General features: G+C 41.1%; 2 protein-coding genes across 3 annotated transcripts; one reads left to right on the top strand and one right to left on the bottom strand.

The window, feature by feature from the left end:
- Positions 1-356: 356 nt before the first annotated feature.
- Positions 357-932, bottom strand: LOC147619631 (pentatricopeptide repeat-containing protein At1g03540-like). Its single transcript, XM_086773470.1, has one exon. It carries the CDS (start codon positions 930-932, stop codon positions 357-359), a length of 576 nt encoding a protein of 191 aa, XP_086629596.1.
- A 1,692-nt stretch (positions 933-2,624) lies between these two features.
- On the top strand, positions 2,625-5,264 carry LOC147619630 (cytochrome P450 734A1-like). 2 transcript variants are annotated; one of them, XM_086773302.1, is made up of 5 exons: positions 2,625-3,040; positions 3,180-3,346; positions 3,592-3,833; positions 3,921-4,299; positions 4,382-5,264. In XM_086773302.1, exons 1-5 carry the CDS (start codon positions 2,728-2,730, stop codon positions 4,808-4,810), a joined length of 1,530 nt encoding a protein of 509 aa, XP_086629428.1. In that variant the 5' UTR covers positions 2,625-2,727; the 3' UTR covers positions 4,811-5,264. The 2 variants fall into 2 exon arrangements, with proteins under 2 accessions (XP_086629428.1, XP_086629427.1); XM_086773301.1 differs by having other exon boundaries at positions 3,123-3,346.
- Positions 5,265-12,421: the final 7,157 nt, after the last annotated feature.

Here is a 12,421-nt window from a genome sequence, read left to right as displayed (position 1 = left end):
TCGCTTCAATACATCTCCAAATTCAACTTGATGATTGCACATAAATTATGTGTCAAGAGCATGACCAGATCCAAGCATAGATCTCCTGACCCTTTATCCAAATGCCATATACATGTCACATATTGGCATCACATAGACTTCAACAAGTCCCCAATACATGTGAACTTGCACATCACATATTTTGCATGTTGCCATCTTCACAACTTCAAGACGAAAATTGAACTTGTCGAAAAGACTTGCTTATAATTTCTATCATCTCACAAAGAAGCAATAGATAGAATGTAACACATATACATCCTCTTCATGTGTCCACTAGAAGCATCATTTCTACATATGGCAAATCAAACAAAACATCTTTATACAAGTTTCCATTCAAACGCTGCCAAGCTTACACGTGCATCAATAGCACATGTAAAGGATACTTTGTCTGGCATCATGCCATCAAGCAGCATAATACGAAAAAGATCCAAAGCTCCATTACCCTGCTTATTCTCAACCAGCACAGCCATATAAACATTCCAAGTGACAAGCTTCTGAGAGAGAATTTTGTCAAATGCACTCCTTGCCTTGCATAAATCTGCACATTTGCCATACATGCTGACAAGAGCAGTCCCCACGATATCAGCATCAGTTGAAAAAAAATCCGAAGCGTTCTCATTATATCCATTCTGAGCAAGCGCAAAAATCATGGCATTCCATGAGATGACATCCCGAGAAAGCATTTCCAAGAACACCTTCCTTGCACTGTGCATGTTGCTGCACTTGCCGTATATGTTTATGGGCGCATTTTCATCCATGGTATCAGCACAATAAATGTTATCAATGATAGTGTTATGAATCTCCTGCCCTTCTTCTAATGCTGCTAAGCTTGCACATGCATTAAGTGCACATACAAATGTAATGTTGTTAGGTCTGATGCCTTCAACTTGCATCTCATCATACAAACCCAGAGCCTCCTTGTTCTGCTCATTCCGAGTAAGAACAGAAACCATGGCATTCCAAGACACGATATCTCGAAAAGGCATTCTTTCAAAACCAATCCTTGCATCATACATGCTCTCACATTTCCCATACATGTTGAGAAGGGTGTTCCCTACTACAAGGTCTACCATAAGCATAAAAACTCCATGATTCACACCACACTCATGTACATAGGCTTCGAGACCTGGCTCAGCCTCAGCTCATCTTATTGAACCTCATTTACAATATGAACATATGTACTTAGGCATCATATAATGACTCAAGTCATGGCACTTAATCCCATGCATCTGGATTTGCATTTAATGGCCTCATATGCATGGTTTCACACCATAGACGTGCCATGGCACGACAACGTGCAAATGTGTGCGCATGTGCATCTATGTATACATGTGTGCATGCATGTGTGCCTATCAATGTGTGTGTATTTGTGTATGTCAGTTAGTGTATACGTGCATATATATGTAAGTTCATATGCATCTTGTATGTGTATGTGCGAGGTTGAGTAAGTGTGTGCGTGTAAGTGTGCATATTTGTGTATGTGCACATGTGTGTGTGTATTTTTGTGTGCATGTGTGTGTGTGTGGTACGTTGTGTGCATGCACATGCATGTGTTTATGTTGGCATACATATAGATCTATTTATATATACATATATACATACCTATAAATATATATATAAATGTGTGTGTGTGTGTGTGTGTGCGCTCTCTCTCTCACACATGTGCACATAATATAATATTATGTGTGTGTGTGTGTGTATATAATATAATATGTGTGTGTATTTATATATGCATTTATGTGTGTGTGTGTGTGTGTTTGTGTGTGTGTGTGTGTATAATATAATATGTGTGTGTATTTATATATGCATTTATGTGTGTGTGTGTGTGTGTGTGTGTGTGAGCGCTTGTATGTATGAGAAACTCATTCAATGAGCAAAAGACTTGATGGTGATTGGTGAGCCCCAATCCATCTTAGACTACGCTTGTGAAAAATTGTTCCTTTTAAAAAGTTCAAAAATGTGAAACTCTCCTATATATATATATATATATATATATATGAGACTCATTCAATGAGTAAATGTCTCATTTAAAAAAAACTCCTTTCTTCTTTATGTGAAGGGATCTCCTCCTTGCCCAAGTGGGGCTTTTCTTTGCTTGCCACATGGTAGGTTACAAATAATAGAGATATAGAGAAGAGACGGAGTGTTTCACGATGGCATAACGCCTCAAAGAAGTAAGTGATCTTGGCATGTTCCGCAAATCACGCTTTAACAAAGTCACTTTACAGCTTCCTTTCCGTCGTCCAACGATAGAAATTGGCTCTAAGCAAGGTGAAATAAGCATTGCACAAGTATGAGGATCCTTTCGCACAATTGGAATGTGAACGGTTGCGAGCTTTCCCATCGACACTTGCATGTCTGGGAACAGAGAGGGGGGCAAATGTGCGACCTTTAGAAAACGATGGGTGACGAAATTATTCCTCAAAGAAGGAGACACCGTCGTCTTTATTTTTGGATTTATGAATAAATATTTGTGTTAGCACGTGGTGGCAAGTTGGCAGCATGGAGGGCCAATGGTGGCAAGTTGGCAGCACGAGGCTGTCACCATGGAAGGCGATTAAAAGGGAGAGCGCGCGCGCGCGCGCAGAGAGAGAGAGAGAGAGAGAGAGAGAGAAGGGAGAAGGGAGAGCGCGAGAGGGGAACCCTGCTTGCGGGCACTGGAGAGCAAAGAGAAGAACCCAGCTTGTGATGGGGTTCCTGCCGCCGCCGGAGCTGTGTTACAGAGATGTGGTGGTTTCTCTGCTGCTGGTTGTGCTGGGTGCCCCCCTTTTGTACACGCTGTGGATGAGCGTGGTGGTGGTCATGTGGTGGCGGCCGCGGCGCATCAGACGCTTGTTTGAAGCGCAGGGGGTGCAGTGCATGCCCCCCCGCTTCCTGTACGGCAACCTCCCTGAGCTTGTGGCCATCGGCGGAGACGCCCGGTCCCGCCCAATGCCCGTCCTCTCCCACGACATCGTCCCCCGCATCCTGCCCCACTACTGCCAATGGTCCAAAGCATACGGTAAGAGCCGCCCCTTCCCGCCACAACCGCCGCCGGCCCTCCTCTAAGTTTTCTTATCGTCGCTGGCGTATTTTCATTGCAGGTGAGCTCTTTGTACACTGGTTTGGTTCTGAAGCTCGGCTCATCCTAACTGAACCAGATCAAGCGAGGGAAATATTGTCCAGCAAATTTGGGCATCACAAGAAGCCTGACAGGAGGCCTGATACCAAAGACCTGGGGGGCGATGGGCTGGTGGCTTTGGAAGGCCAGAAGTGGGCTCAGCGTCGGCACATCTTGAGGCCTGCCTTCTTTCTTGAACAGCTGCAGGTGCGGGCTCTCTTTAAAGATGGTAGCTTATTACATAGCATATGCTACGACACATGCCACATGACATATTCCATGTCACATAACGTAGTACACCATGATGCATGGCTCATATATGACATTATGTAACATGACATACATGAAGGGTATGCTCACTCTTATAGTTTGAGTGTGGAGTGGAACATTGTAAACTACCTTGGTATGCAAGGGCTTATTGAGCCTGACATCATGGTAGGTATCATGTGCAGGCCATGGCCCCTAGCATGGTGGCATGTACAATCGCAATCATGGACAAATGGGAAGCCAGAGTGGAGAAAGCAGAGGAGATTAATGTTCATGAAGAATTTAGAACTCTAACAGCCGATATTATCGCTCGCACTGCATTTGGGAGCAGCTTTGTAGAAGAAGGCAAGCAAGTGTTTGACATGCAGCATGAGCAGCAGATCCTCTTTGACAAGGTCATTCACACTATATATATCCCCGGATCAAGGTGTGAAGTTGCATAGAGAATCAATGGCTTTCTAACTGTCAATGTCCAGAATGTCTTTACATGCTTTTGGCCTCTTTTTTGAGACAGGTTTCTCCCAACTGCACATAATCGGTACCGCCGGAAGCTCAACAATAGAGTTGTTAAGGTCCTTGGCCAACTCATTGAAAAGCGCCTAAAGTCCTCTGATTTTGGCCGTGGGGACATGTATGGCAATGATTTGCTTGGCCTGATGATGGCTGCCAACAAGGGAAACCAGAAGAACCTGAGTATGGGGATTGGTGAAATCATTGATGAGTGCAAGACCTTCTTCTTTGCAGGGCATGAGACGACATCAACGCTGCTGACTTGGATGTTTCTGCTGCTTGCAAGCAGTCCAGAATGGGAAGAGCGTGTTAGGCAGGAGGTGCATGCTGTGTGTGGAACAACAGAGCTACCGACAGTGGAGTCGATAAACAATCTGAAAGTTGTCAGTGGCAAACAGTATATTGCTTGATTTAGAATGTAATGTAGGGTGTTGAATGAGGCTGACAAAGTATCTTTGCTTGCAGGTAGGTATGGTGTTGAATGAGGCACTTAGATTGTACCCTCCAGCAGTGGCCATATTAAGGAAACCAGATGCCGATATGAAGCTTGGAAAGATCGTGATCCCAGCAGGGACAGTGTTGGTAGTGCCAATTATTGCTTGGCACCATGACAAACGGTATTGGGGTGCAGATGCAAACGAGTTTCGTCCTGAGAGATTTGGTGAGGGTGTTGCCAAGGCAAGTGCAGTGGCTGGAGCTTTTATGCCGTTCTCCATGGGGCCACGCAGCTGCATAGGGCAGGCATTTGCCATGCTAGAGGCCAAAGTGGTGCTTTCCTTGATCTTACAACGTTACCATTTTCGGCTGTCTCCTAATTACTGCCATGCTCCCACCATTATCCTCACCTTGCAGCCCCAATTTGGAATGCCTCTGATTTTCGAAAAGCTCCAATAATCACTATGCACCATGCAAGTAAACATCTTCTTTGGATGTGGAGGGGTGTGCTACTATGAGCCAACCTTGTGAGAGAAGGATGAAGACCCTCACCCTCGATGACCAACTGAGGGGTCCTTCATAAGCAGGTTGTGCTGATGTATAGGAGTTTTCTTGTGTGTGTGTGTGTACACGTGTTCTCTTTAGTGCTAGCCTGCATCGTGGCTAAGTCTGCCCTTCACCTTCGGAGAAGTGTTGATGGTGTATCTCTATGTGCCAGAGAAAAAGAATGTTTTGGGGAAACAGAATGAACGGGAAGAAAGCAAGCAACTGGCAAAAAGTCACGATTTCTATCAACTTGGGCATCTATCTGAGCTAGTGTATATTTGGGGCTTGGGCTCTTGGAGACTGGAGTCCATGCAGAGTCATATTAGATTACTTGACAGTGTGAAAATGTGCTTTCATAAGTCTTCCATTGTAATCCTCGCTCTATTAGCACTTTCATAGCATCGGTACCGGTGCCCAGTCTGGTGTTCGCACCCATCTTTAATGAGGGTGTGAACACATTGACTCATAAATGTGTTTTAGTCCACAACCTTGTTTTTGAGCTGAATTTTGGCATCATGCTTGCCAACAATCAAGGGCACACACACTATCCTATAGGCGGCATCCCCGGCGCTACAAGACTGATCACATCATCACATGCAGCACTTGAAAACAGGGCATTCATCTATGAAATCCACTAGTTCAAACACACATGCATGAGTCATCCATATGCACATGCACATTGGAAATCTCCCGCTGTCTGAGCTTGTACCCACTCACAAGGCTCTACTCATACTAGTGTACCCTGGTGGAGTGTCTTCCCAGTCATACTAGTGGCACTCCCAACTACTAACCTCTCATCTAGTCACACTAGGTAAGAGTGTGCTAGTCATGCTAGTTGGATCTAGTCACATTGGATGCGGGGAGTACTAGTCATACTAGTTGGATCCAACATCATCGGATGCGGGAGTTCTAGTCGTACTAGTTGGATCCAGTCACACTCGATGCGGGAGTACTAGTCATGATAGCAACCCCCCGTGGGAGTATTGGTCATATCAGCAGAGTCCCCAACTCTAGGTATAGTAGAGTGCCATCTACTAGGCATTATGGCATCAATACACATCTTGGCTAGCTATACTAGCTTTCTATGATGTCATGTTTAAGGAGCCAAATGGTGACAGAATCCACCACAGAATAGAGAGAGGGGAAATCTACCACATGATAGAGATAGAGAGAGGGGGATAGAGATCTCAAGGTCTATGCTCATACCAACTTGAGAAACTCGATGACCTAGGTACGCGAGTTCCTTACAAAAAAACCCACACTTAGAAAGTTTAGCATATAGTCATTCCCATCTCAAAATCCCCAAGATTACCTTGAGATGCTCAACATGGTCCTTGAGGGTACGACTATAAACTAAAATGTCATCTAAGAACTCTATAATGAATTTTCCTAAATAATCTCGGAAGAGATTAGTGATCATCTGTTGAAATGTAGGAGGAGCATTCGTGAGCCCAAAAGGTAATACAAGAAACCCGTAATGGCCATATTGCATACGGAAACCAATTCTCTACTAGACTAATTGGTATTGATGGCTTAATCCTTCCAAGGCCATCAATACCAATTAGTCTAGTAGAGGATTAAGCCAAGAAACACAAGATTTGACCAAAAATTGAATGCTTAATCTCTGTTTTACCAAAGTCACCTACAGATTTGATGAAGAGCTTTGATCTCACTATAGACTTGATCAAATCAAACTCTGACTTCACTAGCTTGTAGAGCACCCTTGAAAACCCCTAGGGCCAAGAGGAATTAGACCCATTGCAACTGGAGAAGAAGAGATCATTTTTTCTCAGAAAAAATGGCTCCTGCAAATTAGCAAAAATCGTGAGCTTTCCAGGCGGTTTGCTGCGCTGAGTCACTTGGCTGGAGCACAGGTGAGATAGCTATGTATGGCTACAAGGGCTTGAGCTAATGTTGCTCCTCGAGGGAGATTAAGCCCCTCCACTGGCTGGGGGTACAATGGGCTACTTGAAAATAACTAAAAAAGTGATTATTTCTTAATCATCTACTAATTCTAATTAGTTAGATAATGGGCTCATAAACTTGATGGATCTAGGCTAGGCTTTGACACCATGTTAAAATTACAGCAATGTGATGAGCTATGGTGGATCAAATGCTAGAATCAACATCATTAACAAAGAGATTAGATGATAATTAAGATGTGATTAGTGAGCAATTAACTGATAGCTCAATGTAGGCTTTGACACCATGTTAGCTCAATTAACTGGATAGCTCAATGTAAGCTTTGACACCATGTTAAAATTACAGCAATGTGATGAGCTATGGTAGATCAAATGCTAGAATCAACATCATTAACAAAGAGATTAGATGATAATTAAGATGTGTGTGAGCAATTAACTGATAGCTCAATGTAGGCATGGATAATCAAAAATCAACAAATTCTCATTAGGCCAATGCCTCAATTTATAGAGTTTGCATTCAAGCATCTAATCCCACTGATTTCTCCTTGATTCACTCCACCTCTTTTGCTTGATTCTTCTCATGCTACCCTTTATTCTCTCCCAGTAGATACTTCTCACCTTTTCACAGGTCCTCTCACATTTACAAATTCTCTTTTACAGCCTCTAGCCCCAAGGGCTTGTTCCCGCACACACCCTATTCACTTGTATATTTCAACACTTCCATGGCTATGGAGGTAAGAGAGTGTAGTATTCATATTGGTTGTGAGGAAGATAATGAATGAAAGGAGGAAGACACGAGTTTGCAAGTTGTGGACAAGATGTTTTGCATAAAAGATCACACACTTCATTCGTTTCTTATGCCATAATATAGGCCATTTCTTACATGGTAGCTTGCACCCATTGGTGCTACCTGGACTTGATCTTTTTTCTTCATTGGCTTCTCCTATTCCCTTGCAATTGTAAGATTCCTCCTCAGCCTGAATAATGAAAAAGCTTTTACCTCAATCCCCTGTAATCATTCCTTATTTTTGAATGCAAGAAAATATTATTTTTCCTTGTTTTTGCCTAGAGAGAAGAAAAGTTCTAAAGAGGTAATTTAATACTAAGATATTTTGGATATAAAAATTCTCCTAATATCTAAAATATATTTTCTTGAAATAAAAGTTTAAAATAAATTCTCCAATGTGCATTAGGAATCAGTTAAAAATTATATAAGGGACCTTAGCCTAAGGGTCTAGATTTTCAAAAAAATTTGGATTATGGTCCAATTAAGGTTCCCATGGACCAATAGGATTAATCCAAGTGTTGGGATAAGATAAATCTAAAGAATAAAAGAAAATACCCAAAAATGAGTAAATGCTCACATAAGATGAAGAGTTGACTGAGTACAAGGTTTATTAGTTAAAAATTAAGAGATATTACCAAAAAAATGAGATATTTTAGAGAAATGATGCATTTTTGACACCTTGGTAAGGAGAGGGAGACCTTTGAGGTAGGTGCCTTTTTTACATGTGTGGAAGGGTTTTTTAATTCAAAAAAATTATGATATTTGTATCTCTCCTCTCTCCTGGATCAAACTGGATCAGAAAGGGAGCCAAACTGGTCCAAATCTTGTCCAAATTGAGTCAAACTGAAGCTGAAAAATTTTAGAACCCAATTGGACTTAGTTAGTGGCCTCCGTCACCTATAAATAGATCCTCATTCCTTTGTATTCTCATCTGGAAGCTATACCATGCCAGTATTATATTAAAATAATCATATTTTCTATTATCCCTTAATTTTCCTCTACTTTTGGGGAGCTTGGAGCTTCTCTCTCTCTTCAACAACTCTTGGACTTCTCTTCTTCTCTTGCTAACCACAATTGACTGGTTGGGGGCTTCACTTCTAGAGAAAGGAACAAGCTAATCCTTGGAGGTAAGACTCGATTTTTATAGTTTTTTGTTAATTTCCTCAAATGACTTTTCTCAACCCCTTTCAAGCTTGAGAAGTTTTCTAAATGGTTGTTTTAATTCAAATCAAGCTTTCCCTAAGAATCTTAATGTTCAATTAAGAGAAAATAAATCATTACGCTTATTTAGAATGCTTTCTTATGTATATCTCTCTCTCAAAAAGAATAGTCATCTTTATGGCTAATTCTTTAACAAAAGAATGTTTCTCATTGATAATTTCTTATTTCAAAACCAAACTCTAGGCTTGATAAGTTAGAGATTAAAAATGATACATTATTAAATTTTTATTTTGATTTCATCAACGAGATCCTAAGAATTAAGAGGTTCGAAAAATAATTGCTTAAACAAGATAAACGATCTTATTGGAGATCTATGACATATGTCCGAGTAGTAGATCTTGCTTTTTCAATTCGTCACTTATATAACAGGGAATTTTTTTACAAAACATTTCTTTATTTATATAAAGGTTGCAATATGTATATAGAGCATCTCGGCTCCAGAAAGTCAAAACCTCCTCGGGAAATGCATAAGACGGTGCTACTTGGGCTATAGACATGCCCCGATACAAATGTTCCCTCAGTGCCAAAGGAGCTACTATCTTATTCTTTGGAATAAAACGGCTAAGAAGTCTATAGATATGGCTGGAAAGTCTGAAATCTCAAGGCGTAAGGTGATATAGAATAACACCATGAATCACTTTTAGCCTCATCAAAATCATGGCCAACGAGATATTTTCCCTCAGCATCACACGTTGGTCGTCGCAAAAAAAGGCGTGGACATACTGTCCTGCAAACCACGTGCTGTCGTCTCTCCGCTGGGTCTCGGAAATATAAATCCTTGAAATGGCTTGCGAGTCTGGCTCGGCTCGGCTCGTTCGAGTCGTAGCGGAAGAGATGATATGCTCGAAGGCAAAAGCAGTCATATCCTGTGGTGACTGGGTGAGATCGGGAGAATACCAGATAAGCATGAAACTTCCATCTATAAAACCAAATTCTTTGATTAAAAATCTTCATTAATGAAGCGTAAAGAATGAAAATACAATATGTAAATGCTCTTTCTGAGTTTTTATTATAAATTTTTGATAAGAATTCGTTTTTTTCCTTCTTAGCTTTCCACAAAGCTCTGATACCAGCTGTGAGACCCCCGCCCCCTCCGAGGGCGCTGTCAGACGGAAGCAACGTCAGCCTCTCGTGCACGGGCAAGGATCCACACTCAGGGCCTCGCCCACGGATATCCGAAAAAGAGACTAGCCCGACGGTTCCTCCGAAACGAACCCAAAAAGACTTTCCTCGCTTGGAAGGCACGGGCAATTCCACTAGAAAAATCATCTAACGGGAGAATTGATCTAACGAGTCAAAGTCTTAACTAACCAAACTGATCCGACCAAACCTGAAAGTCACATGGTCGAATCAAGGAAGAGACTTGCACTTGGTCCATAGAATCACTGCTTTTTTCCCCTGATTCTCTCCCACAGAACAAGGGTCTTCCTAGGACTTAATCTAACTAATGTAATTTAATTGTAACTATTTATATCGTAGGAATCCCCCGATCATCCAGCCTACCTCCACCGGCCCATGGGTTAGCCAACCGCCCAACCACTGTATTGGTGGGATTCCTTTATAAAAATTTGGTTATCAAGATGCCAGGAAAACTGCAGCATCTAGACATTCCACAGATGAAGTGGGAATGTATCAGTATGGACTTTGTCACTGGATTACCTTCAGTGCAATCAGGTTACAACTCCTTTTTTGTGGTAGTTGACAGACTAATCAAAGTTGCCCATCTGATTCCAGTGAAAGAAACATACACTACAGTGGATGTTGCCAGAGTTTTCCTTAAAGAGATCTTTAGAATGCATGGCTTACCCAGGAGGATAGTAAGTGACAGAGATCCCAAGTTTACATCAAAATTATGGACTGCATTCTCAGTAGGAACTTTCTTGAATCTCAGTACAGCCTATCACCCCGAAACATATGGCCAGACTAAAAGAGTGAATCAGGTAATAGAAGATATCCTTTGGTCATGCTGGTTGTAGGGAACCCAAGAAGTGGTTAAGCCATTTACACCTGGTTGAATTTGCTTACAATGCTTCTTATCATCAAAGCATTGGGATGGGCCCTTTCAAAGCTCTGTATGGATAAGATTGCCTTACACCATTGACTTGGTCCGACTCATTGATCAGAGTCGAGATGTCCAGACAAATGCTTGATGACATGGAGCAGCAAATGCAATCAATCCGTAAAGATATTAAGGCAGCCCAAGATAGGCGAAAGCAGCATGCACATAAAAAGAGATGAGAGAGAGAGTTTGAAGAATCAGATATGGTCTTCATTCGAGTATGACCAAAAAGAAGTTCCTTATCTTTAGGGAAGTACAAGAAGCTCTCTCCCAGATACTGTGGACCGTATGCTGTTATAAAGAAAGTAGGCGATCTAGCTTATAAACTTCTTCTGCCTCCCCATCTCAAGGTACATAATGTATTCCATGTCAATTTGCTTAAGAAATATGTACCCAGCCTGAGTCACGTGCTTGATGAATGAATAATTGATTTCTCCGACTCAAGGCCAGATGGTACTCCAACCTAAAGAAATCTTGAGAAGGTTCTCAGGAGCACAGTACTCAGAGAGTTTTAAGTTAAGTGGAAGTTCTTCCCTCTAGAAGATGCCACCTGGGAGAAAGAAGAAGAGTTGATAAAAGTTTACCTCCACTTTGCGAGATGAGGACATCTCGTGTTTTTCAAGTGGGAGAGGATGTAAGATTCCTCCTCAGCCTGAATAATGAATAAGCTTTTACCTCAATCCCCTATAATCATTCCCTATTTTTGAATGCAAGAAAATATTATTTTTTCTTGTTTTTGCCTAGAGAGAAGAAAAATTCTAGAGAGAGATAATTTAATATTGAGATATTTTTAGATATAAAAATTCTCCTAATATCTAAAATATATTTTTCTAAAATAGAAGTTCAAAATAAATTCTCCAATGTGTATTAGGAATCAGTTAAAAATGATATAAGGGACCTTAGCCTAAGGGTCTAGATTTTTAAAAAAATTTGGATTATGGTCCAATTAAGGTTCCCATGGGTCAATAGAATTAATCCAAGTGTTGGGATGAGATAATTCTAAATAATAAAAGAAAATACCCAAAAATGAGTAAATGCTCACATAAGATGAAGAGTTAACTGAGTACAAGGTTTATTAGTTAAAAATTAAGAGATATTACTAAAAAAATGAGATATTTTAGAGAAATGATGTATTTTTGACACCTTGGTAAGGAGAGGGGGACCTTTGAGGTAGGCACCGTGTGGAAGGGTTTTTTAATTCAAAACAATTGTGATATTTTTATCTCTCTTCTCTCCTAGATTAAACTGGATCAAAAAGGGAGCCAAACTGGTCCAAATCTTGTCCAAATTGAGTCAAATTGAAGCTAGAAAATTCTAGAACCCAGTTGGACTTAGTTAGTGGCGTCTGTCACCTATAAATAGACCCTCATTCCTTTGTATTCTCATCTAGGAGCTATACCATGCCAGTATTACATTAAAATAATCATATTTTCTATTTTGGGGAGCTTGGAGCTTCTCTCTCTCTTCAACAACTCTTGGACTTCTCTTCTCCTCTTGCTAACCAATTGATTGGTTGGAGGCTTCACTTCTAGAGA

This window comes from Cibotium barometz, chromosome 33 (genome assembly GCF_041138505.1).
Source record: "Cibotium barometz isolate CiBa-2024 chromosome 33, ASM4113850v1, whole genome shotgun sequence".
NCBI lineage: Eukaryota > Viridiplantae > Streptophyta > Polypodiopsida > Cyatheales > Cibotiaceae > Cibotium > Cibotium barometz.
This window is presented reverse-complemented; position numbering and strand designations above follow the sequence as displayed.

Excerpts from the sequence above, each read along its gene's own strand:
- LOC147619631 (XM_086773470.1), bottom strand. The coding sequence starts at position 932 with ATGCAAGTTGAAGGCATCAGACCTAACAACATTACATTTGTATGTGCA.
- LOC147619630 (XM_086773301.1), top strand. The coding sequence starts at position 2,728 with ATGGGGTTCCTGCCGCCGCCGGAGCTGTGTTACAGAGATGTGGTGGTT. Across the intron at positions 3,041-3,122 it reads CCAATGGTCCAAAGCATACG|GTGAGCTCTTTGTACACTGG; the intron begins GTAAGAGCCGCC and ends TTTTCATTGCAG. Across the intron at positions 3,347-3,591 it reads TCTTTCTTGAACAGCTGCAG|GCCATGGCCCCTAGCATGGT; the intron begins GTGCGGGCTCTC and ends TATCATGTGCAG.